Source organism: Colobus angolensis, unplaced genomic scaffold, assembly GCF_000951035.1.
Source record: "Colobus angolensis palliatus isolate OR3802 unplaced genomic scaffold, Cang.pa_1.0 Scaffold8, whole genome shotgun sequence".
Taxonomy (NCBI): domain Eukaryota; kingdom Metazoa; phylum Chordata; class Mammalia; order Primates; family Cercopithecidae; genus Colobus; species Colobus angolensis.
In genome coordinates, this window is record NW_012121820.1 from 8,850,133 (window position 1) to 8,877,153 (window position 27,021).

A 27,021-nucleotide genomic window follows, 5' to 3' on the forward strand; every position below is an offset into this window, starting at 1 on the left:
CCGGCGCTGGTGCGGGCATGGAGCGCTCGCAGAGCCGCCTCAGTCTGTCCGCCTCCTTCGAGGCTCTCGCCATCTACTTCCCGTGCATGAACTCCTTCGACGATGAGGACGCAGGTAAGCGCGCGGCCCGTCCCCAGACCCCCGGGGTGTCCCGGGATCCTGGTCTGGAGGCCCCCTCCCCGACCCGTGCGCCCTCCTTCCCACCCCCAACGCCCTGGGAAGGCGCCCCCAGGGTCTCCTTCCGCACCCACGGGACCTCAGGGTCTCCAGGATGCGCTGTCTTCTGGCCTTGTCCCCCAGGGACCCCGAGATCGTCTGCATTCACCTTTCCCGCAGGTGGGCCCTTTGGGTCGCCAGGACCCAGCTCTCCCTCCTCACCTGCGCCTATTGGAGGCCCCTTGCCTCGTCCCTGGATCCGACCTGCCACCCTCCCCGAGTCTCCTGAATGTGCCCACTCTTCAAGCCCGGGGCTTTGGCCGTCCCACCCTGGGGCTCCGACGGGCCCCTCGCCATTGGAGGTGGCGCGCAGACCCTACCTCTCCATCTTTGTCTTGGCCGCATCCAGAGGATCCCTGCCCAAGACCCCTGCCCGGCGCCCGAGGCCTTGAGCGCCCCCAATTGTCTCTCCTCTCCTTTCCTCAGGGGCTGGGGCTCCAGACTCCTGCTTCTTATACGCCTGGGGCAGACGGAGGGGAACCGGCCAGGTGACGGCCTTTCCTCCCTTCACTTCCCAGAGAGAGGTGTAGGGCGGCGCCAACTCTACACTTGTCCGCGCGCTGGTGTGTGCCCCTGACCTCAGGTGCTCTCGTCCCTGGAGTCGCCTTTCTTGGTGGGCTGAAGCCGGCCACCATCCAGCGGCTTGAACCTCCTCCTCCCAGGCCTGCGCACAACCTCAGCCAGAGAGAGGGGTGGGGAGCTGTAGGGAAACCTACACTTTAGGGCCCTGGGACCCGGCAGAAGGAACATGAGAGCTCCGGATTTGGTTCTGGGGTGAGGAAGGGAATCCACCAACAGGTGGGGTAGCTAGAGGGCTTGGGTGACAGTTCCCCAAAGAATGCCAGATTGGGAATCGGAATCAGGTTCCAGTCTTCATTCTCTACTTGTTAGCTGTGACCTTGGGCAAGTCATGCCACCCCTGAGCCTGGATTTCCTCGTCTCTGAAATGGGGATCATCGTATCGATGCAAGGCTCTGTATGGTGTGAGGGTGGAGTTCAGTGTTTTGTGAGCTGAAAATCCACGAGTATTTGAATTCAATGGGGGCACAAAACAGAGGAGCGTATGTGCTGGAGGAGCAAAATGGTTTCATGGGCACTTTCAAGTCTCTGAGGAAACCATGGACTGTCTCTCCCGAAGTGCATGTGTGCACCATCCACGGTAGCCTACGGTTTTAGGAAGTTCCTGGGCCCAGGTTTAGACTTAGTCTTTGGGGACCCTTGCCTGATCAACCTGGCAACCAAGGTTCTATCATGGGATGAAGTGGTGGTCATGTCTTCCTGCCTGTTCTTCAGAAGAATTTGTTGACTGGTGAATGATGGGTGAGGCAGATCCCCAGTAGACCTGTCTTTCTGTTGACCTGGAGGTGGGGATGGGGGTAAGGGTCAAGATGGTTACTGCAGAGACATTTTACCATTCTTACAAGCACCATTTTACAGAAAAAAACAACTGAGGCTCAGAGGTTTAACTTCTGCCTTGATGTAGCTGAGGGAGGTTTTATTATTATTCTGGACAAGGCAAGGAGGGAAGAAGTAGGGGCCTCCCCAACACAGTAGAGTGGTCAGCAGGCCACTTGGATCTCAAGAGCCGGTCTGGGCAGGAGCGTGGGTTTGTAGGAGCATCAGAGGCAGGAATGGTTTGGTTTTTCTTCAAACCGTGTGTCATGGGTCAAACACCTTGGTTATTGCAGGCTGCAGGCAACTTGCTCTGGTTTCACTTAAGTCAGAACAGATAACTTCATGTAGTATTAATGATATTTTTAAAGGTCCACTCATGTTTGTTTTTTCCAGCAGGCTTCTTGAAATTCTGTAGTGTTTCACTTGGAAGAGACCTAGAAATCATCTTGTCTATCCCCTTTTTGCCCGCAAATGGATGGGGGTGTGTGTGTGTATTTGTGTGAGTGTTTGTATGTGTGTGACTGAAGCCCTGGAATGGGTGTGTGTGTGTGTGTGTGTAATATATCCCAAGGTCATCTAGTGAGGCAGCCACAGAGCTGAGACTAAAATCAGGTTTATGGTTCTCTTTGCATTAAACAAGTAGCCCACCCTCTGAAAGAGGATTTTTAAGAAATCCAGACCTCACTTTGTAGAAAATATTTCCCAGGTGAGGAGGCCTGGGGACGCGGCTGGTGACCAAGAGTTTGATTTGGGCATGTTGTGCTCACTGTCTGTTCTTGAGGGATGCTTCAAATTTGGGAGGGGGAGGGAGAAAGTCAACTTTCATTTCCGGAAGAATAATGAATGTCTGGTGGAAGTCGGAAGTAGGCAGCGTTGTGTTGGTGCTTAATTTCTCTCGTTCTCCTTAAAGTCATTAATTTTCTCCTCAAAGAAGCCTTTTGGATTTATTCTTTTAGAACAGCACTGCGCTGAACTGATTTCTAAAAGCAATGGAATGGTCTCTCCCATACTGGACACAGGCGTGGCTCCACCTGCCTCTTCTCCCCTCCCTCCCCTGGTCCTCTTAATGCCTGTCTGTCTCTACTGGCTCCGTCTCAGAAATGTGTCCCTGACAGGCCTCCAGCTCATCTCGGAGCCTCCCCTTTGTTGCTGCTTCTAACTCATGTCGAATGCATCTTTTTCCAACCAGACTGAGCCAGAGCCATCTTCAGGGTTTAGTTGCCATCCTTTTGCTAGTTTCCTGAGAAATGGTGTGAGAAGGAGCCTTTTTCTCATTAGCCTTAACTGGGGCAGAGCTCATTCCTGATTTGGGCTTGAGATCCTTGGCCACTGGGGTGGGCACAGGAAGCTGAGCCTTCCTCACACCTCTTTCCAGCCCCCTGTTGGCCCAGGATGCTGGTCATTACTGGTTCCTAGAATTCCTCTCAAGGGGCATCTTCCCTCGTGCACTTTGAACTTATTTCATGAGATGCTCCTTTTGCCCTCTCTCACAAGGATGCTGGGGCTTTAGGGAAACGTGCTTGGGGGTGTTTTTGCATGTGTGTTTTGTTGCCCAGCCTTGTTGGCACTGGGTTTGTAATTGGGGAGGAGTTAGACACGTGGCCTCAGTTTCGTATCTGTAAGGAAGAAGAAAAATAATAACATGGACTGCATAGGGTTAACATTTTACAAATGATTACCTTTGTGCGAGACATATTCCCAGGCATTTTAAATATATTAACTCATTCCTCATAGCAAGCCTATGAAACTGCCATCCTGTTAACATCCCCATTTTCAGATGAGAAAACTGAGGCACAGACATATTAATTCCTTCAAGGTCACTCAGCCAGGAAGTGAGGGAATGAAGCCTTGAACTTGGGCAATCTGACCCAAGCATCTGTGCTTTTAATGAACTATTATGCTGTTTGTGCTGTGCAGAGGTCTTAGTACAGTACCTGGCATGAGGTAGGCTCTCAATACATGTTAGCTGTTATCTGTCTTGTTACTGAGAAAGAGTTGTTTCTGAACATGGCCATAGAAAAGAATCTGTGGGTTTGGGGAGGGGAGAAGGCTGATTCTCAAAATGCTAGCTTTATAATTTTAATATAATTGCAATAATTTTTATTGCAGCGTTGCAGTTATTAAGGTAGAGCTGGGCCCTCCTTCTTTGAAGTGGCTTAAACATAGGGATTTGGGGGACTCGCCTGCCAGTCAAGAGGGTGGGGAGGATTTCAGCCACTGGTTGCCTGCTCTTCCTGACCACTTCATTTGCACCAATCACATCTACAGCCCCAGCCCTGACACTCTGCCTTGGGCCCTAGCTGGGGAGCTGGGGTGTCTCTAGTTTCCAACAGATGCCAAAGGGGGTTGTTACATCAGGGTCTGGAATTGAGCATGGTGTTCCTGAGCCTGACCAAGTGGTTTCAACGTCCAGTTCTCCCCCTCCCGCCCGGGAGAAGGGCGGAGAAGCTGGAGCAGCCAGCTCTGATTTGCCCATAGGATGGAAGCTTCGATCCAGCGCAGGGAGGAAGTTGCCATGGCAACACCAGCCAACTACCGGTCCCTCTCCTCGCGGTTTGGGCCACATCTCTGGGCTGGAAAGCCCTTCCCGGCACCACCCTCTTCCGCTCAGACCAAATCTGCTGGGCTGGGGGCAGGGTGGGATAGTGAATGGGATCCAAAAACTAGTACCACAGCACCCCGCTCCCCATTTTTGGACAGAGGGGAAATGTAGGGGGTGGTCTGAGTACTTCTGGGTGATGAGGCGGCGATACCCATATCCTGCCAGACAGATCCTGGCAGGGAGAATGAGAGTTCCAATTTCTCCCCACACCCCCAGGCACCCGGAATGACCCCACTGGAGGGCTCCCCCCCCCTTTATTCCATTTGGCAGAGTTTTCTTTCCCAGACCAAGTGCTAACTTTTGTCCTTGAAATTTGACCTGAGCTTTTTCTGGGAAACAAAATGTCCTGCTGTCTCACCCCTTCCCTCTAAGATGGTGGGAATGAATCCTTCAGCCCTAGAAGGAGGCTGGCTGGGTGGATGAGGGAGGAGGCCTTAAAATATCCTTCATGATCAGGACCACATGGAGGCATGAAGTTGCGACTTTGAAGCCTCCACTCCCACCCTCACCCTCCAGGGCAGGACATTTCCTATCTCCCTTCTTCCTGACCACACCCCCCTTCCCATTTTCTTAATGTTTTCAGAGCTGAGCAGAACTCTTCTAGATTTGGATAACTGAAGCATGATGGAAAATTGAACCAGTTGTTCCCATAGTTCAAGTTGAGGAGTAGGGTGAGAGTATGGACACAAACCACTTTATTTATTTATTTACTTTGAGGCAGGGTCTCACTCTGTCGCCCAAGGTGGGGTGCAGTGGTGCGATCTCAGCTTGCTGCAATCCTTGCCTCCCAGGCTCAAATGATCCTCTCACTTCAACCTCCCAAGTAGCTGGGACTACAGGCATGCACCACCACCCCTGGCTAATTTTTTTTTTTTTGGTAGAGATGGGGCTTCACTATGTCACCAGGCTGGTCTCAAACTCCTGAACTCAACGATCCTCCCATCTCAGCCTCCCAAAGTACTAGGATTACAGGCATGAGCCACCATGCCCAGCCCAAACCACTTTATTTTAATCAAATTATCCTGAAAGAATGATCTTAGAAAAATCAGGTGCATGAGGATTCACCCCTTACCCCATTGTACAGATCACTGGTCTGCAGGTCTGCTCTGGTGCTATCGGAGCTCTTTCCTTCTCTTCTCTTTCCCTTAGGCACCCCCTTCCCCATCCCCAAGCCCCCAGACTCCTGGCTCCAGCTTCCTCGGTTTGCAGCTGCCATAGGCCCACCTGGTTCTGTTTGGTGGGAAGGGAGACAGAGGTCCATCTACCTTGTTTCCCTTTCAGGATGCAGCTCTGTGTTCCTCCTCACTCCCCGCTAGAACCAGAGGCAGAGCCAATTCCAACTGAAGGCTGAGTGGGGGTGCAGGGAGAGGTGCGGAGGAGAGCGAGCATGGAAGGAAGGCTTCACCCTCTGCCGACCCTCTCGCCTGTCCCAGGGACTTTTTTCTGCTTTGCCTCCTCTGTGTCTTTTCACTATGGCCGTAACAACGATCATTTCATCGTGTCTTTAAAAAATTGCTGGAAAGGTGCTACTTTCGGTGAATGTGCTCAAAAGGGTGCAGTATCTCCCCCACTATAAACCTTCCCCCATTCCGCGCTCCTCGTCAGTTCCACTGCCTTTTTGTATTAGAAAAATAACTGGGCTTGGATTTGAATCCGCTCTGGCTCTGACCTCAGCAAGTCTCTTAACCTTCCTGAGCCTCATCTGGAAAAAAAAGGGTTAATTATTTTTGTTCAAGCATCTCTCAGGATTATAAAAATAAAATGATTGATGGGCTTGCTTGGCTGTGCTCAGTGCTTTCTGTGATTGCACTGAATCCTATGGCAACCTGAAGGGGTAGCTGCTGTTGCAGATGTACCCATTTTGCAGATGAGGAAAGCCAGGCAGCTCAGAGCAGTTGAATTCATGACGTTCTCAGGTTGTAGGGTGGCAATTCAAATCTAAGTGTGTTTGACTCTAGGCCATCTTCTGCTTCTGGGCATGAAATGAGATCCTGGGTGAGACAGGACTGTGTAAGCTCCTGGGGCTATGCTTGTGCTGTCAGAACAGCAGGTGGCAAAGGCCTGGGTGTGATGTACCCCACCAGGGTCCACCACCCTGCTACAATCCACCCACCCGTTGGAGGGCCTTCCTGGCCATTGGTTCCCAGATGATCCCTGTCACAGTTGGCCCTCAGCTGCCGTGGCTGCCTGGCCTCCTTGAAGAATCCAGTTGTCTGCCCTGGCCCTGGGGGCCAAGCCATCACCTGCCTCTCCAGACTGATGTAGGCCAATGCTGGATTATATTTAACGCTGTGCTATTTCCACTTGACAGCTCCAGAGCGCCATCCCCCCCTCCCCTTTTCTCCTTCCTCCCCCCTCCCCTTCTGATTCACTCGGAAACTGAGGAGGCTGATGTCAGCGCCTTATTCTTAGCCCCCGTAATTGTAACTGCATTTAGCAGTGCGCACTTCATTAACAGTTTCTGCGACGGGGGAGTGAGATGATGGTGTGGCTGGGCAGGGATGCGGATGGGGGTGGGGAGAGGGCAGCTGCTGCCGGGACCCTGGCCAGCTGCCTTCTCTGGATGGACCAGCTGGGCTGCTTCCAGGTCTGGCTTTCCAAGACTTCCAGTCTTGGAAGGACCCTTGGAGAGCATCTAGCCCATTTCCTCATGAAGCAAGTAGGGAAACAGGCTCAAAGAGGCAAAGTGCCTTGTCAAGGTCAGACATTAAGGATCCAGAGCTTTGACCTCTGAGTCCAGGTTTTATTTTCTGGTATTTATTCATTCAGCTAGTATTTAATGAGCTGTTCAGTGTTAAACAATGTTCTAGGTGCCAGAGTGCTAGGGATATATTGGGGAACAAGTCAGACATGGTTTCTGCTCTCAGGGAATTATATTCTGGGGTGGGGGAAACAGACAATTAATAGGTAACCAATTAAAGAATTTCAGGTTCTGTTAAGTGGAATGAAAATGGAACGATGATGGGCTAGGAGATAATGTTAAGTAAGGTAGTCAGGGAAGGCTAAGGAGATGATATTTGAGGTAAAGCCTAAATGACAAAGAGCCAGCAATGGGAATATGAGGAGGAAGAGTGTTCCAGGTAGAGGGAATAGCTGTGCAAAGGCTCAGAGTTGAGTGCGAGTTTGAGTTTTAGGGAATAGAAAACAGACCAGTGTGGCTAGGGACGACAGACCAGGGAGGTTAGAGAGATGAGATCAGAGAAGGGGGCAAATTATCTCAGCCTTGTGGAGGATAAAGATTATCTGGTGCAGGAACTGAGGTCTAAAGAAGGAAAAGAAAAGGCCCCCAGCTGGGTGAAGTTATAGAGAGGCCAAGAACTGATGCCTCCTGAATCCCCGTTTTTTATGTTCCTCAGGCACAGATGGCTGTGCCTTTAAATGCATAACGCGGCTTCCTTTCACATTGTAGCTGGAAGGCACTGTGGAGTCGAGGCTGGGTTCTTTCTGCTCACCCTGCCTGCCTCCGCCCCTCTTCGAATCTCACCTGACCCAGACTGATGTAGGTGTGAGAGACCCTGGGGAACTTCCATGAACGGACAGAAAGAACATGGCTTTGGAATCCAACAGATGTGAATTTTCATCTTAACTGCCACTTCTGAATTGTAAGACTGTGAGCAAGTTGCTTCAACCCTGTGGGGTTCAATGTCCTCATCTGTAAAATGGGGCATAATAATACTAAAGAGGGTTATAGTGAGGAGTAAATGACATCATGCACACAACGCACCTAGCCCAGAGCTGGACGCTTGGAATAAGGTGTCCTTTGCTATGAGGATTAATGGATGAGAGTGTGTGTTTAACCCTCTGCACATAGTAGGTTCCCAGTCATTGGTAGCAGCTGCAATTGTCACAGTGGCTATTGTCAGTTTAAATGTGTTCGAGCGGGGCCGCCAAACTTGAGTGAGCCTCAAAGTCCTCTGGAGGGCTTCTGAACACAGACTGCTGGACCCACCCAGAGTCTCTTATTTAGTTTTGGGGCAGGGGCGACTTGAGGATTTCATTGCTAACAAGTTCCCAGGTGATGCAGATACGGAGGCTGCTGATCCAGGGACCCTACCTCGAGAACCAGTGGGTTGGAGGAAAAGGCTGGAGAGAACTGAAGGGGTCTTGCCAACATGGGATGTCTCCTGGCTCCTGATGTCTTAGATGCTAGGACATTGGGTACCAAATTCAGTCCTGGGTACGGTCTTCAGGCCCTCTTGTTTCAGTCACAGTCTGTGATCCAGATGAGTCTCAGCTGCTGCCTGCATTGCGCCGGGTTTAACACATAGGCCCTCATAAAGCCTCCAGGAAGTCATTTGTACAAATGATAAATGAGTCAAAATGAGCAGTGCATCAGGCCATGATATCATTGCATGGGATATTGGACCCAGACAGCTCTGGGAATTCTGAGGATTCAGGTCTAACTCCGTTTTTGTCCAGAGAGAATAGGACATGGTCCCTTTTCTGCATTGGGAAAAGGGAGGGCTATGTGTTAAAACCAGGAAGTTTATTTGAGGATAAGCCTCTACTGGGAAGAAGTAAATTAAAGGAATCATCGATGTAAAGGGGGCAAAGTGTTGGGAAATGCTACCGAGGGAATTTACTGAGTCCGTTTATTCAGATGTTTCTAAGAAAGGGGTCGCTGGTAATTTTCTAGGGAAGACTGGGGTCTAGCTCAGGTTGGAGGCAGGGGCCCAACCTTATGGTGTGATGAGATTCTCACCCAGCCCCATACAACTCAGAATCTGAAGACAAAGGCACAGACAAATAGTTTCCAGGTGAGACTTGTCCTAAACTGATGGGAAATGCCGTCTGTGAGGGGTGGCTTGAGATAGTAAAAATGAGCGGACTTGGGAGGCCCAAAGACCTGGGTTTGCATCTCTGGCCCTTTCTAGCTGTGCATCTTGACCATGGTATGTAACGGATCTAGGCCTCAGCCTGTCCTTTGCAAAATGGAGTTAGAGATACCTTGTGAGAATTCGGGAGAATGTAGGTACAACACATAGAAGACATCCAAGCGGTGGAAGCTGCTGCCTTTCCTCTTCCTGTAGACTTTGTAAAAATGATGTGATGTGCACATCTGGGTGGAGGAAGGATGGGATGGAGCAGCACACAGCTGGCGTCAGGCCTCCTTGCTCTGGTCTAGGTATGTGGTGTTTACTGTGTGCACAGTGGAGCCTAAAAGGCTGCGTTAGGAGTAAAGAGAGAAGGACTTTGTTCATCGCTGAGTCTCAGTGTCTCCTACACCCACTTTTCTTTGACTCTTTGGGCTTCAGTATCCCTGCCTGAAGAGTGAGAGTCTGGTGGGCTTGATTTAGATATACGAGGAGTCTCCCAGAGAAGGAAGGACACTTGTACAGGCCCCTCCATTTCCTCCTTTGTCTCCCCCGACTCTGCGGTAACTCCTAGATGGTTATTTTTCATCCCCAGAGCTCCCCCTCCTACCAGTTTCTCTCTAGCTGATCTTTGCTTGATTGGTCCTTGGATAATTTTTAAAGTAAGTATTTTTTTTTGGATTAGGTAATATATGCAGATGCTACAACATTTTAAACACATGAAAAATATCCAGTGGAAGTGTCCTGGGCACCCCCGTCTTCTGATCCTCCTGTCCCATCTCTGGTACAAGCACTGTTGTCAGCTTTCTTAATGCTTTATGCTGTTATTAGTGCTGATACCATAGATACATAGTAAAAAAGCCATACAGCACCAGAGGACATCCAAGGAAGTGGCATCTCCCTCCTGCTCAGCTATCCAGTCCCACTCCCACAAGCCGCCATCACACTCTTTCAGGCTACCAGTTTTTTCTTATTTTCCTGTTTTTGAATTCTTATTAAGCACTGATGGCGGTGCCCATTGCTGTGCCAGGCACTGTGAGAGTTCCAGAGAAGCTGGGTTTCACCAGGCAGTATAGCATGGTGGAAGTAATGAGCTCCACAGCCAGATAACCTGGATTTGAATCTTGGCTCTACCACTTACTGGCTGTGTGACTCTGAGCAAGTCACTTAACCTCCTTGAGCCTGTTTCCTCATCTTTAAAATGGGCTTATAATAGCCCCTTCCTGCCTCGAAGGTGTCAAGAGGATTAGACGAATAACTATTGGTAGAGAGCCTGGTACGCAGTAGAAGTGTCTTAAGAGTGTTAGCTGTCATTATTTTAGTTGGAAGTTCCTCTGAGGTCATCTACTGTGGCTATCTTAATTGAGGCCCAGAGAGCAATCTCAATTCGCCCGAAGCCTCGCAGGAGGTCTATGGCACTGATGTTTCTGGATACACAGCTCAGGGTCTCTCCCTGTCCCCCAGGGCACCCCAAGAAGCCATCATGGACCCTGTAGCACCTGAGGCCTCAAGTCTGCTCCCTTCATCTCCAGCACTCAGTGTTCCTAGTAAATGCCACCTGGAATCACCTGAGAGTGGGTGGAACGATATGTCACTAATTGGGTCCTCTAATGAAATTTAGTTCCTCGCAAATGTCTTGAGCAGCATCTTTCATCAGCCTGGGTCCAACACCAAGACTGGACCAGGTGCCTCTGGGGCCCACCCAAGCCCTGGCCGAGCCACCCCTGAGCCATCTGGCCTCACGAAGCTACCATTTGTGCCCAGCTTCTACTGGGCATGCTTCATCCTAACAGAGGGACCCCCAAACTGGGCAGCTGGGCCCTGAGGGGAGTCAGGTGTGTGGCTCCAGCAAGGGAGAATTTTTTTTTTTTTTCTGAGATGGAGTCTCGCTCTGTCGCCCAGGCTAGAGTGCAGTGGCATGATCTCAGGTCACTGTAACCTCTGCCCCCTGGGTTCCTATGATTCTCCTGCCTCAGCCTCCTGAGTGGCTGGGACTACAGGCGTGTGCCACCATGCCCAGCTAATTTTTATATTTTTAGTAGAGATGAAATTTCACCATGTTGGCCAGGCTGGTCTCAAACACCTGACCTCAGGTGATCTGCCCACCTCAGCCTCCCAAAGGGCTGGGATTACAGGTATGAGCCACCACGCCCGGCTCAAGGGAGAATTTAACATATACCTTCTTCTCTGGACTCTCCGCAGAAGTCGCTTGATTTTATAAAGAATCCAGAAAAACAGGAGAACTCTTCATGGTTTCCACCGTCTTAGCCTGAGACATGGATTTTTGTGCAAGTAATAGACTGCGGGAGTGCTCGCAGGTGAAACTTGCAAGAGAGGGAGAGGGAGACGCAGCATGGGGCAGGAGAAGCAGCAGCCAGACATGGGCACTTGGCTGCAGGCTAACCTCAGCCAGATCCTGGGGAGCTCTGGAGAATGGATGGCATGGCAGGGTTGACTAGCCTTCCGTACTCCTGTAGCAGGATAGTCTCCTGAGGGCATAACTGTTGGGGCAAGGCAGCTCCTATGAGCTAAGGGCAGTTGTCCAAAGATGGGGCAGCTGTGAGCCGGCACCAACAGATACTCATGGCAGCTGAGTGATGGGGGACCTGCTTGGCATGGGGGATCTGGCCGGGGCACCAGTGGGGTCCACTCACCCACTCTCTGGGAACCCCTGACTACAGAGCGGGTAGAGTGGGTGTGCTCAGCTCTGTGCTGAGCAATGTCCAACCCTCATTTCAGGTCACCCTCCACAAGGTGGGCATAGTCATTACATTTGACCATATGGAAATTGAGCATCTAGATGGACTTCTGACTTGGCCAAGGTCACACAGCTAGTGAGGGGCAGAACAGGGCTTCAAACCCAGGCCTATGCTAACACTTGTGTTCTTTCCAGCATTCTGTACTATATTTAATGTTTTTCATGAATATATACCTGTATCTGGTGCTTCTTTCTGGACCTCTTTCCAAGTCCCTCTTTGGAGGGTGTCTGTCCTGACTTTCTACTTTGCACCTTGCAAACATGAAATCCTTTGTGTCTGACAAAGGATTTTAATATATTTGAGCCTGCCTGATCCTCATGGAAAGTTGGCCATGTATCCAGAGAGGTGGGCAGAAACCCTGATAGGTGGCCTGAGGTGAAAGCAGAAGGGGTAGTTGATTTGTCATGGGAGCCCTGGATTTGTCATAAAGAAACCTGGATTTGAGATCTCATTTCCGCCAGTTTGCCAACTGATCCTGGGCAAGTCATTCCCCTCTTTGAACTTTGATTTCCTCATTAGATGAACAGGTTCACAGCTGTAAGCAGGAGGTAACCTACAGGTGTTTTAATAATACTGCGGATATCAAAGACACATGACAAGGCTCTGACTGGGGAATGCGGGAAGGGTCTCAAACCAAAGCTGACCTCTGCCTTTGCTGAGGAGACAATGTGTGTGCAGATAACAGCTTTAAATTAGGGCTTGTCTGTAAAATGGGCATAAATGGGCATGATGACACTTGCCCTGCTCTCCTAGTTTAGGTTTTCCCAGAACAGAGTCTGACACAAGGAGTCAAGTACAAGTATTAGGGCAAACTGCCTGGAACTGCCATTTTTATTAGTGGAAGCAGTCTAATGGAATTTTATATGCTTCGTATGGTTCACAAAGGTGATGGATGAAACCCCAGGATGGAAGTGAGGAAGTGAAGCAGAGAAAGAAGTCAGGAGACTGTGTGTTATCAGGCAGGTTACCTCGAGCGGGGGCAACTGGAGTTTAATCTTGCTGGGGACTTCTGGGGAGACAGTGTAGCACAGAACTCAGCAAGCTGCTTCTGTAAAGGGCCAGACAGTAGATATTTTAGTCTTTGCAGGAATACAGTCTCTGTTGCAACTGTTCAATCATGAAGTTGCAGTGAGAAAGCAGCCCCAGACGATATGTAAATGAATGGGTGAGCTGTGTTCTAATAAAACTTTATTTACCAAAATAGGCAGCAAGATGGATTTAGTCCGAGGCCCATAGTTTGCGGACTCCTGGGGTAAAACATGCACTTTAGTCATCCCACCCAAAATATAGCAGTTCCCATCAGTCATTGGTTAAGAGCTGCTAGGGCAGATCAGAGAGTTGGCTATTGCCTGTGTTTTTCCAGCCTGCCATGGGCGGTAGCGCTCAGGCAGAGAAATGCAGGTGCTGGCAATAGGAGACTGGGCCAGGATAAGGGTTTAGGAGGTGAGGAATGACAGCATTGCTCACTCCAGCTCAGGGGCATGGCTTGTTTGACTATTTGGAGAATGTACTAGAAAGGCACAGGATGAACACGGAAAACAAGTTAGTTGTATAGAGCCAGATTAGTTGACTTCATATTTCCAGCTCTTCCAAGCATTTGTTCCTTCCAGGCAAAATCCAGCTTCTTCATATTTAACAGTCTTGTTTGAGTTTTCTCCCTCCATGCCTCTACTTGGGCCATTTCCTCAACTGGGACGCCTGATGTCTGCTTCTGCAGGGCTCCAGGATCACCTCCTCCAGGAAGCACACGCCTCTTCTCTAGGGTGGAGGTGACCATTCCTGGGAGCCCCCGTGGTGTTTTGCTTTTCTCCGTCTCCAGTGCTTGCACAGTCTGGCTTTTCACTTTTTCACTGTCACACTGTGAGCCCCTGCAGGGCAGGGACTGTGTGATTCCCATCTGCCTCCCACCAAGGGGGCACTGATTTGGGAGAGGCAGAGTTGAATCCCAAATCCCTCTTTTCCTCCCCTTTTCTCTTCTCTCCTTCCTCCCCACTCTATTTCCTTCTTTCTTCTCTAGTAGTTGCTCATGGCCAAGCCCTGTTCTGGTGACCTAAGATAAGTCCAGTCTTCGTCGTCATGGAATTACATTCTGGTTTCTGGGGTGAGGGGAGGTGTTGGACATTACACAGCTTGAAGGAGCAACTAATAATCCAATCATGCCTGTGATAAACAGTCATATAAGACAAGCACAGGGTGCCGGGAAAGGCCATAGCAGGGAGAACTGACGTGTTGGGTGGGGGGCACAGGGAGGGGGACAGCTCAGTAGAGACCTGAGGTGTGAGTGGTGTTGACCAAGTGAAGGCAGGGCAGGGGAGGGGAGGGGGGTGAGACAGGATGCTGTGAACACAGACTCGATAGTGATGGGAAGGGGGATGGAATCCTGGACTCTCTGTGTGGCTGTCTCTCCCCCTCCCGCTCCCCTCTCCCCACAGATGGAAATAACTATAATTGCTTCTGCATGACAGAATTATGGATAGTTTTTGCTTTCTAGTTTGTGCTTTTTTTGTATTTTCCAGATTTTCTACAATGGGCATATCATGGTAAAAATTAAGGGCTTCAGAGTCTGGAGACCGACCACACTCTCCTTAGCTGCTTCGTGACCTGTTCCACGTTATTTTTCACTTGGTGATGCTTCTGTTTCTTTCTCTGTAAAAGGCCGATAAAGATAATTAACATGGCTTACATGGCACCCCTTGCATTCTGACACTTCACTTCCATTCAGTCATTCAAGCCCCCAAACTACTCTGTGGGGTTGTTTTGGGGGCTATCCCTATTTTTTTTTTTTGGTGATGGAGTCTTGCTGTGTTGCCCAGGCTGGAGTGCAGTGGCGTGATCTTGGCTCGCTGCAACCTCCACCTCCTGGGTTCACGCCATTCTCCTGCCTCAGCCTCCCGAGTAGCTAGGACTACAGGCGCCCGCCACCACGCCTGGCTAATTTTTTGTATTTTTGGTAGAGAAGGGGTTTCACTATGTTAGCCAGGATTGTCTTGATCTCCTGACCTTGTGATCCACCCACCTCAGCCTCCCAAAGTTCTGGGATTACAGGCGTGAGCCACTGCGCCTGGCCGACTATCCCTATTTTATAGATGAGGAAACTGAGGCACAGAGACATTAGGTAAGTTGCCCAAGATCACACAGGGTCCAAGGCAGGATTCAAGTCCAGCTCTTTGGTTCCTGGAGCTTCACCACTTGGCTCCATTGCCTACCTCACCGGGTAGGGGTGAGAGGACACCTGTGAAGCCCTTAGCACAGTGTGTGGTACATAGTTAGTGCTCAGTAAATGTTAGTTCTTGTTAGTATTAGCAGTTGTGCAGGGGCCCTGAGGCAGGAATGGGCCATGGTCTTTTGAAAGCTATGTACCACATAGGAAAAGGGGTATGTGGTTGGTGAGGTGGCAGAACTGGATGATACTAGGCCTTTAAAGGTGAGGCTCTTGGGCTTGAGCTTAAGGTCAGTTGGAACCCCTCTTGGGTTTTTAGCAGGGATGTGACAAACTCAAACTTGGGGTTTGCCAGTCTTTAAATACCTCTCTGGCCGCAGGCAAGGAGTGAAGCCAAGAGACCCAGAGATGGCTCCCTTTGGTTATAGTGGCTCTCCCCAGACAGATCTGACCATCTACCCCTAGTTATCAGGCCAGGGTAGTGATACCTCCTGGTGTCTGGGCTGGCCACGTGGGCCAGTGCGCAAGAGACAAAAAAAGTCAGCTGTGTGTCACCAGGCTGGTCTGGTGATGCTGGGAGGCTGGGAAGTGCCGGTTTGAAGGCAGGAACAAATTACTCTCCTGGAGACAAGGCCGGGCCAGTTCCTGCCGTGTTACATTATTAAATTTGTAATCTTCATTCTAATACTTTCCAGCAGTGAATAAGAACCAAATTTAAAATGCTGGCTTTACATTTCTGGAACGAAGCTCTTTGTCAAGAACTCTTGAAGCCCATAATTTCTCTCCAGAGGTAAATGTCTAAGTCCTTAAAAAATTAAAATAAAAAAATAAAGGAAAACCACTCTTTTGTTAAGGCTAAGTTTGAACGGTTGGCGACCTCAGCCCTGGCCAGGAATTGGGAGTGGGGTCCGAATGTCTCCAGCCCCAGAAAAGGCCCAGGCTGGGACAGGGTCTACAGATGTGCCTCCTCAATCTGAGCCTTGCCGGGGAAGAAAGTAAGAGAAGCTTCATGCCTACCTCACCCCCAAGTGGTTGGTACATCTGTTGATTTGGGAAAGGGTTTGGTAAAAATTGGAGACAACAATCCCCAAAGGAATCACCCCATATAAACCTCTTGTGAGTTTTCTCATGACCCATTTGGTGAATATCAGACCTGGCTGGTGGTAGAATTGGGTACTGTCTTGTTCTTGCCTTTATTTTTAGAGACAGGGTCTTACTCTGTCACCCAGGCTTCGAGTGCACTGGCTCAGTCATGGCTCACTGAAGCCTCAAACTCTTGGGCTCAAGTAATCCTCCTGCCACAGACTCCCAAAAAGCTAGGATTACAGGTGCATGCCAGCCTGCCCAGCTAATTTTATTTTTTTGTAGAGACAGGATCTCACTATGTTGCCCAGGCTAGTCTTGAACTTTTGGGCTGAAGCAATCCTCTCACCTTGGCCTCCCAATACACTGGGATTACAAGCATGAGCCACCATGCCCAGCCCTTGTTTCTACCTTTAGACCTGGGCAAGGAGGGCCCTGATCTGGGGTCACCAGCATTACTGGAATGTTCTCTGACCCTCCTCTAGTCAGGCCTCTGGCTTCACTCCTGTTGAGTGAAGGGAATATTACCCACTGGGACTCTTCCTTCTAGGCCTGTTCTAGACATGGGGACCCTGAGATTCCCTGCCCAAATGGCCCTGAGTCAGCTTTCAGGGTCTGTCTGGACCCCTTCCCTGGCTTCATTCTCCTGAGGGTGGATGCATCCATCGGTAGTATCCTGAGTGTGGCCTTGAAGGTGCTGTTTGTGGAGGTGACAGCCAGCACAGAGGTGCAGAGTGAGCCCTCTGGGTATGGGAGCAGAAGGAGAAAGGGTGGGCCATGGCCTAGGGCTGGCTCCCTCCCTACTCCACATTCATCTGCAGCACTTGAAGGATTCTAAATTTGAACTGTTCTGGCCTTGAAGGTCATTATGAAGACATATTTGTCAGAATGAAAGGATAGAACATATTTTATTTAATAGCCTGATTTATAACTTTTACATATTTAGAATAAGTATGAGGTCCTCCATTTGTACTCCTGCCATGGGCCCCATAATCTTGGAGGGGCCTTTGTGTCATCCTTAGAACTGACAGTGAGCACAGCCCAGGGTGGCCCTTCCCCTCATGGTCCCATAACGAGGGCCCTGGTCCAGACACAGCACTTAGATAGCATCCTTATACAAGTTAGAGGAAGGCAATTCTCTCCCTCCCCGCATCCTGGTGGTAGAATTTTAAAAGTGCTGCCTCCTCTAGGAGGATGAATCAGAACAATGTTCCCCTTTCTCCAGTGCCAGCAGAGTACACGGCTGGACAAGGGAAAACAGGCTGTACCTCTGCTTGTGCCCCTTCTCAGTCGGGCATTTTTGTGCAGGGAGCACTCTCTGGGAGTCCACCTGACCCTACAGACCCGAACCAGACCTGAAGGGAAAGTGCTGAGACTGGTTTCCGGAGGTAGCCACCAAGTCATTTTACATTGTTAATGATCATTCTCATTATGATAGTAATATTTATTGTTTCATATATGCCAAGCATTCTGAACACTTTACCTGGATTATCTTATTGAAACATCAGACTATGAGGGTACCTAGTATACCATTGTCATACCCCATGTGCAGATGAGGAAACTAAAGCTCAGAAAGGACAGGCCCATCTTTGGCCCAGGGCTGTTCAATAATAAGTTCAGGCCAGGCACAGTGGCTCACGCCCCTAATCCCAGCACTTTGGGAGGCCGAGGTGGGTGGATCATCTAAGGTCAAGAGTTCGAGACCAGCCTGACCAACATGGAGAAACCCCGTCTCTACTAAAAATACAAAATTAGCTGGGCATGGTGGCGCATGCCTGTAGTCCCAGCTACTCAGGAGGCTGAGGCAGGAGAATCACTTGAATTCAGGAGGTGGAGGTTGCAGTGAGCCAAGATCACGCCACTGTACTGCAACCTGGGCAACAAGAGCGAAACTCCATCTCAAAATATATGTATAATAATAAGTTCAAACACAGACCTGCCTGACACTCAAGTCTGTGAGCCTACCTGCTGCTTGGCACTGCCCTGGATCATATTTTATAGCATTCTTTTTGCAGTCAACAAATATTCACTGGCCCACTCTAGTGTGCTGGGCACTGGAGTTATGGTGCTAAATAGGAACAGGACTTTCTCAGCCCAGAAGAAAAGACAAGCAGAGCAGATAATGGTGACTCCATTGAGCAGAGAGTGCTGAGTCCCACCTTGAAGGGCGAGAGGCTGACTACCAGGCTGGATGTGGGGAAGGTGCCCCAGACCACTGGGGTCCTGTGTGGTTAGGAAGAAGCTTCCTGGGGTTTATTTGTGTCTCACGGGGACAAAGCAGGTGCATTAGGAAGTGGACACAGGGAAGAAATGGAGCTAGGAAAGGGGCCGGGTGGGACCAGAATCAGCTCCTTCTTGGAGATCCGAGTTATAGCATCATCGTCAGTCCTCTGGGGCCTCTGCTTAGAGGAGCAGGACTTAACATCCACCCCCTTCCACCAACCTTTTCAAAGTCAGAAAACTGATCAAGAGGAGGAGTCATTTGTACATTTTCAGGCAGGTCAAGTTGGAACTCAAGCCCCTGAGCCCTCCTCAGTCAGCCACGATCCAATCCCTTCTCAGGGCTCCTTCCACACCCAGGAGTGGGAGAGTCGCCATTTATGGTTTTAATTTTTAAAAACAGTATCATGCTTTCACGAGTTACAAATGCTTGTCCAGTTATACTAGCTGGCATTTCCTGAGCACATGCCACATTCCAGATGCTGTGCTAGGATTTCACATATGTTACCTTATACAATCCTTGGAGCAAACCTCTAAGAAAGGTTCTGTCGCTGTTCCCACTTTACGGATGAAGAAATTAGGTAATTCCCCCAAGGTTAGACAGCTAGCAAGTGGCAGAGCTGGTTTCCTTGAGTCTAACATCCTCGTAAAACTGTATATGCTATGTGCACCCATGGTGGCAATTTTGGGAAAATGCAGAGAAAGCACACAAAAAGAAAATTAAAATGTCTCAAATTCTGTAATCCAAAAGTAGAATGCTTCACCGCTAGGGCTATTTCTCTCTAAGGGTGTGTGCGCGTGCGCGTGCACGCACACACATGAACACATATTTAAACCAACGCAGGGTCATGCTGTAATACTAGTTTGTAAGCTGAAGCTACCATTTGAAAATCACCTTAAAAGGACCTTCACAGGCCGTTCTCCACAGGGACACTCTGATTTCTAGGATCAGGTCTAGAACTGCTTGCCACTCTTCTGTCAACAGACTTGGCAAGGCAGGCCTAGGGACAGCACGAGGCAGCTCACCCTAATAGCCATGGTTCATTTTTGTCCCTGCTTTCTGCTCCCGTTCTTACAGAAAATAAATAAATAAATTTGAAAACTGACAGACCTCCCCAGGATTTTATTCTATGCCTGGCCCTGCATTTAAATGCAAGAAGCAGAAGGCTTGTGAGCTATAAATAGCCAAGGCCTCTTCTGAACAGTGGCGGGGAAAATTTGTAGGTTCTGTCTCCTTCCAACCCGGTGACCTGGATTACTTCCTCCCTGCAGCGGCTGCTTTATTCGCTGCCTCCTCTGTCCATCCTTCATGGAGCAGAGCAAGTCCTCTCTGTAGATGTTTAGTGAGCACCTCCACTGGGTCAGGCCCTAGGTGCTGAGCGCAGGGACTTGAGTGAGACACTAGCATTGTCACAGCCTGGAGTGGCAGCGGGTAAACATAGACACAGACATTCACAAGTGAGAATCTTTTCTGTGTGGGACTCCAAAGAGGGGTCCCCAGCTCTGGGAATCAGGGGAGGCTTCCTGGAAGAGAGGATGCTGGAGTTGAAAAGTGGAAGGAGGGTAGAGGAGCCTGGGGAGGAGGGTCTACGGGGACACGGGTATCATGCTTGGCACAGTAACTGGCCAGAGCATGCCTTCATTATTTTTAGGCAAATCCTACGTTTTTTAAGAGTGTGTCCTGAGTTCCTTTAGTGGCTTCTGCAATCCAGTGATCTTGGGTACGAAGGACACTCAGCATTTTGTTAGTCTGTGACTCTCAACCTGCTCTGCATGTGCATTTTGTCAGCAGCCAGGATCCTGATCCCCAACCCAGACCACTCAATTAAAATTCGGGCATGCAGCCTGGACTCTGTTGCTTCACAAGCTCCCAGGCGATTCTGATATTCAACCACATTTGGGATTCTCTATGCTGATCCAGTGTCCCATCTGGGGACCACAGCCCAGTTCCCATCCCAGTCTCCCTGCTGGGTAGGAGTTTATTCTCCCTTGGGTGCCTCTAGCAACAGGAAAGAGAGCTCACAATCTCCCAGGGGCTCCCCATTCCGTTGACAGGCAGCTCGACTGTGGAAAATCCTTCTTCCCCCGGGCCCATTAATCTTCACATGTTGGGCTGAGCACAGTGGCTCATCTCATGCCTGTAATCCCAGCACTTTGGGAAGCTGAGGTGGCAGGAGGATTGCTTGAGGCCAGGAGTTCCAGCCCAGGCTGAGCAACATAGCAAGACCCCCATCTCTGTAATAAATAAAAATCAGCCAGATGTGGTGGCGTGTACTTATAGTCCTAGCTGCTCAGGAAGCTGAGGTATAAGGAATGCTGAGCCCAGGAGTTTAAGGTTACAGTGAGCTGCGATTGTGTCATAGTACTCCAACCTGGACAACAGCAACGCCCTATCTCTAAAAAAAATAAATTCTCCTACTGTGATGACGGGCAGATCATGAGGTCAGCAGATCGAGACCATCCTAGCTAACATGGTAAAACACTGTCTCTACTGAAAGTACAAAAAATTAGCCAGGCTTGGTGGCAGGCGCCTGTGGTCCCAGCTACTCGGGAGGTCAAGGCAGGAGAATGGTGTGAACCCGAGAGGCGGAGCTTGCAGTGAGCCAAGATCACACCACTGCACTCCAGCCTAGGCGACAGGGCGACACTCCGTCTCAAAAAAAAAGAGACATTATCATATTGTGATGATACTGGTAAGTAACATTTGTACAGACCTTTGTTGTACACAAAATACTCTGTCGATTTGGGAGGCAAAAAATATATAGATTTTAAATTCAGAGAGACCTGGGTTTAAACCACCCTCTCCCTTCTTTTCTTCTACCTTATCAGCTGTGTCTTTAAACAAATGACATAACCTCTTTGTGTCTCGGTGTCCTTATTTGTAAATAGAGATAATAACAGTGCTTACCCCTCAGGTTATTGGAAGGATTGCGTGACATGTCACGCTTATGACATTAGGTGTGGTTGGGCGCAGTGCAGCCGTAAGGCATTCACTGCATAGTAATTTGTTATTATTACTGCTCTGTAAGACATTTGCATGGTAAATTCAACATCCAAGACAGTTTTATTGAGTGCTTAATACATGCCCAGCCCTGCTCCAGTTGATGGGGTACATTGTGAAAAAGTTATTACTAAATGGCAGTCATTGTTATCAGCATCATCAGTATCATTTTTTTAAGTGGGTAGTAAAATCACCCACTTAAAAAATTATTTTTAGAGTCAGGGTCTTTCTCTGTCACCCAGACTACAGTGCAGTGGTGTGAGCATAGCTCACTGCAGCCTTGAATTCCTGGGCTCAAACCTCAGCCTCCCAAGTAGCTTGTACAATAGGCACAAGCCACCTCGACTGACTAATTTTCAAATTTTTTTTAGAGACAGGGTCTTATTATGTTGCCCAGGCTGGTCTCAAACTCCTGGGCTGAAATGATCCTCCGCTTTGGCCTCCCAAACTGCTGGGATTATAGGTATGGACCACTGTACCCACCTCCTGTCTCCTCTTCATGCTCAACTTCATTTATCAAGCAAATCTAATGTGTAATAGCCTCTGACAGTGGAAAAACTGAAGCTGGGAGTCGAGAGACCAAGTTCTAACCCAGCGCTGCCCAATGGACATTTCTGCAATGATAAAAATGTTCTGTGCCTGCGCTGTGCAATACTGTAGCCGTTAGTCACAGGTGGCTACTCAGCACTTGACGTGTGATCTGTGCAACTGAGGACTGAATTCTTAATTTTTTTTTAAAGTTTCAAGTTTAAGTGTTCACATGTGGCTAATGGCTACTCCAGATGTGCTGAGCTGTGAGACCTTGAGCAAGTTTCTTCCCTTGTCTGGGAAGATGAAGAAATGCCTTTGGAGAAGCCAGAAGAGAATGTCTGGAATAGAGACTGAGGTCTGGAGCCAGCTAGATATGTGGTTAATTTCAGTTCTGCCAGATGCCACCTCTGTGACCCTGGGCAAGTTACTTAAACTTTCTGTGTCTCAGTTTCCTAGTTTGTAAAGGGATCCTGATTATAATCACCTCACAGAACTAAAACGAGGTTTAAATGAGATATGATTCTACAAGTGCCTTATTCCCGATAGGCTCTTGACAAATTGTATAGAAGTGGTTTCAGCTGGTATTGCAGACACTCGTGTTCCCCTATTGCATCTTTGGAAAATTCTGAAAATTCTTGTTTTTGCTATAAATGCTTACAAAATGTTTACTTTTAGGGCTGGAGTTTATAACCTTGAACCTCTTGAAATTATGTTCAAGTTATATCATTGTGCATCTCTTTTTTTTTTTTTTCCTGGAGAAAACCAAAACTTTTCTCTGGGGAAAAGCAGCTCCCAGCAGATTTTCAAAGGACTCCAAAAGATTTAGGAACTCTGGGAGGGAGGAAACTGGTATTCATGGTGCATGTGGAACAGGACAGAGTATGATTAGCGAACCAGTGGACTTTGGCTCCAGACGGCCGGTGTTCCTGTCCCAGCCCTGCCACCTCCAGGCTGCGTAAACTTTGTTGAACCTCAGCTTCCCTATCTGTAAAATGGGTATGATACAGGACATATTTCACAGATTGTTGTGGGGATTAGGTAAACAAATCCATGTTAATTGAGTAGCATGGCACCTGTCACCCATGCCCAATGGATGCTAGCTGCTTTTATCATCACATCGTCATTGTCATTATCATCATCGCCGCCATCTCTTCCATCCATTATATGCCAGCTTGGTGTGAGGTGTGTCAGTTTTTCAGTCTGCCCTCTCCTCCTGCCCTATCATCTCAAACCTCATCTCACACCACTCTACCTTGCTCTGCTAGAGCCACTGTTGTCTCCTTCGAACATACCAGACATGCCTGCCATGGGCCTTTATGTTTCTGTTCCCTGTTTTGGGAATGCTTTCTGTGATCACTCTGTTTCAGAGAGAAACACTCATCCCCGCCCTCATTGCCTTCTAGTATCCTCTCTATCTTTCTGTATTTGTCTGGCTTGATGTTTGCTTGCCTCTCCTAGCATGGAGATTCAGGAGGACAGTTCGTTTTTCCTTATTTTGTTTCCTGCTCTAGGTCCAGTGCCTAGAACAGTGCTGGATATGTAGAAAGTGCTCAAAAAATTACTTTGTGAGTGAATGAGTGAATGAGTGAATGAATCTCATCTAGTCTGAGACAGGCTTCTGTAGGGCTCTCAAGCTTCACATGATGTCTCTTGTGTAATATTTTCAATCAACAAATAATCTCTGAACCCTCCTTTCTGCCAAGTTAGGCCTTAGGTTCCAGGGATAGAAAGATGAGTGAGAACATCCCAGTTCTTGAGGCGTGCACAGGCACGTGGGGTGACCATGGTACAGTTCTCTTCTAAGCACTTAGACTATAGTTGTAACTACAGAATTATGCTGCCGTCCTGTTTGCTGTCTGTCTTCCACCCTAGACTAGAAGAGCTCAGTGGGTGAGGACCCCCATTCCGTCTTGTTCAATGCTGCGTTCTCGGCACTAGTATGAAGGCTGGCACATATATGTAAATGGGGTGTATGAATGAACAAATACAGGGTGCAGCAGGGTAGGGACTAGCAGAGAGGTCTGTGGGTATACCAAGGAGGGGTGACTGGCCTGTCTGGGGAAGGATAGGATGGGGCTGTGAGAGATTCACACGGGAGGTGAGGAACCTTCTGTCCCTTGCCTCGGCTCTCACTTGGCCAACCATGGAGCAGTTTGGGAATGAGGGTGGGGTGTGGTTCCCTCCCTCAGAGGCTGGGTGGCCCTTCCATACTTCAGCTTCTGCCTGAGCTGCTGTCCTAGGAGTTAAAAATAGGGAAGGATGGGAGCACAAGGACATGCTGTCCTCTACCACTGAGCAGGGATGCTGCTACCTCTTCTCAAAGGGGGCTGTAGGGTGGCAGGTTTGAGAAGCCAGAAGCTTAAAGAATTATCCCTTCCTGCCCCCTTGAGGACAGGCACAGACTTCTCTTTCCCCAGTCTGGCATGACTGTGAATGAGCTGTATGGAGTGTCACAGCTGGAAGGGCTCTCTGGGGTAGGTGGACATCTGGCAGGAAGCCCATCACCCTGCAGGCCTGGGATCTTGGCAGACAACACCAATCAATCAAGGCCCCCTTTCCTGGGACCATGGCAGGCATCACCAATCAATCATGGCATCCTTTTCTGCCAAGTTCAGGCACAGTCTAAGAATTCTTAGCACAGGGTATTTCAGGCAACAGCTAGCAGAGTTGGCAAAAAAAAAAAAAAGAAAACCTATTTATCATCCCCATTCTAGTCCATTCCTCTCATGGTGGGAAAACTGAAGCTCAAGAGAGGAGCAGAAAGTTGTCTGATGTCACACCGGAAGTCAGTAGTGGAGCTGGGACAAGACCTAGGAGTTCTGACTCCCTGCCAAGGCTTTTTCTTTTTCTATCCCCTGTTGCATCCTCTTTTCCACAGGAACTAAGGTTTGCAGGTTTGTGTATGCAAAAGAATGGCTTTTAGGCTAGGCATGGTAGGTAGTTCATGCTTGTAATCTGAGCTCTTTGGAAGGCCAGGGCAGGAGGATCCCTTGAGCCCAGGAGTTGGAGACCAGCTTGGGCAATGTGGCGAGACCCTGTCTCTACAAAAAATAATTAGCCAGGCATTGTGGTGTACACCTGTAGTACCGGCTGAGGTGGGAGGATCACTTGAGCCTGGGAAGGCAAGGCTGCAGTGAGCTGTGATTGTGCCACTGCACTCCAGCCTGGGTAACAGCCTGTCTCTTCAAAAAGAAAAAAGAAAAAAAGATGAAGAAGAATGGCTTTTAACCCAGGGACTGCAGGCTCCCAAACTTTATGCAACATACTGTGTGTATGTGCTGGCAGGTCCTTTTCTAAGAGAGAGTAACTTTTATCCATTTTCAAGAGGCTCCTTGAACAATGAAGAAGGCAAAGAAATCAGAGAAGAATGAATGGAATGGGCTAGAATCTTGCTACTCAATGTGTGGGCCAAAGACCAGCAGCACTGACCTCACCTAAGAGTTGTGAGAAATGCTGAATCTCAGGCCTCACCTGACACCTGCTGAATTAGAATCTGCATTTTAACAAGATTCCTGTGTGATCCATTTGCACATTGAAGTTGAGAAGCCATGAGCTGGAATTCCTTCAGACTTTGGTGTCTTGTGGAGGACCTGCTTTGTGCCAGCCAGTGTCCCTGCCCTCATTTGAGAGAGAGAAAAGCAACCAACGGAGGTGCCTTAGCCAAGGTGGGGCCCAGCTGCTGTGCAACTCTGCTGAGGCCAAATCAAGGAAGAGTTTGTTTAAACTGCTTCAAGGTAAAGGGTAGCGCTGCTCATCCAAGGAGTAGGAGACCCAGCGTGCATTAAGCACGTATGTGGGAGGTTCTTGGGAAACCTTAGTGGACACCAGGTTAGCTGCTATCCTGGAGAGAGATGGATTTTAAGTAGCTGTGGGGCGTGGATGAGCCAAGCTGGAGCAACAGGGGATGTGCTGCCTAAGCCCAACATCACTACAGCCTCGGTGCTGAGAATAGCTAGCCCAAAGTGGGTTTGCTGTGGTGAGTGCTGGTGCCGGGTGGTTTCAGGTGGTCTTAATTGAGCCTCGCTAGCTCTAGGTCTTGCAGGTTCTGGAGGAAGCTGGTCATGTGTTGATTGAGGAAGGTGGTGGTGGGGAGCCTGAGGCTTGCCCTGGTGGGACTGGGAGGAAGGAATTCCCTCATTTCCAACCCCACCCCATCCCCTACATCCCTGCTCCCCATGTATCCACTGCATGTTTTCATCCGTGGGCCTTTGTGGGGATACATGTTCACATGTGTTATCTGAAGATGACATCTGAGGGGCCAGACTGTACAGCGTGGCCTTCTCTGGCCTGTGCAGCAGGTTTTCCACACTGCTTCTGGCTCAGGGGGAGCCTCCTTGCCATACTATGGGCTCCTTGACCCTCTTGGGGTCAGTGTAGAATAGGGGTTAACAGCCTAGCCTGGGAGATGAGATGAAGTGGAAGGAGATGTATATAAGCTTTATTGAGATATAATTCACATACCATATAGTTTACTAGTTTAAAGTGAACAATTCAGTGAGTTTTAATGTTTAATATATTCACAGAGTTGTGCAACCATCACCACAGTCAATTGTAGAATATTATTGTCACCCCTGTACCTGTGAGCAGTCACATCCCATTTGCCCCTCCCTCTGGTCCTTGGCAACCACTAGTCTGCTTTCTAGTTCTATGAACTTACCTGTCTTGGACATTTCAAATAAGTAGAGTCATAGAAGAGATGGTCTTTTATGACCAGCTTCTTTTGCTTGCATAATGTCAAGGTTCATATATGTTGAAGCATGTATAGGTAATGCATTCTTTTTTTTTTTTTTTTTTTGAGACAGAGTCTCCCTGTCACCCAGGCTGGAATGCAGTGGCGCCATCTCAGCTCACTGCAACCTCAGCCTCTTGGGTTCAAGTGATTCTCCTGCCTCAGCCTCCTGAGTAGCTAGGATTACAGACACATGCTACCACAGCCCAGATAATTTTTGTATTTTTAGTAGAGACAATGTTTCACCACATTGGTCAGGCTGGTCTCAAACTCCCGACCTCAGGTGATCTTTCCACCTTGGCGTCTCAAAGTGCTGGGATTACTGGCGTGAGCCACCATGCCCGGCCCAGTACTGCATGCTTTTTATGGGTGAATAATACTTTATTGCATGGATATACCACAATTTGTTCATTCATCCATGGATGGACATTCAGGCTGTGTCCACTTTTTGACTGTCACAGTTAATGCTACTGTGAGCACTTGTGTTCAGCTTTGTTTGGACGGAGTGGAT

At 49.0% G+C, this 27,021-nt stretch overlaps 1 protein-coding gene across 3 annotated transcripts in view; it reads left to right on the top strand.

The window, feature by feature from the left end:
- Window positions 1–6: 6 nt before the first annotated feature.
- Window positions 7–27,021, top strand: part of RIMS4 (regulating synaptic membrane exocytosis 4) — a 57,549-nt gene continuing 30,534 nt past the window's right edge. The window contains exons 1-2 of one of the 3 annotated variants that reach the window (XM_011928980.1): window positions 7–114; window positions 7,415–7,420. In XM_011928980.1, the coding sequence (XP_011784370.1) occupies window positions 18–114; window positions 7,415–7,420 (103 nt within the window). In that variant the 5' untranslated portion in view covers window positions 7–17. Of the gene's footprint in view, window positions 115–3,806; window positions 3,810–7,414; window positions 7,421–27,021 lie in introns of all 3 variants that reach the window. The other 2 variants (XM_011928979.1, XM_011928981.1) reach the window with 2 other exon arrangements.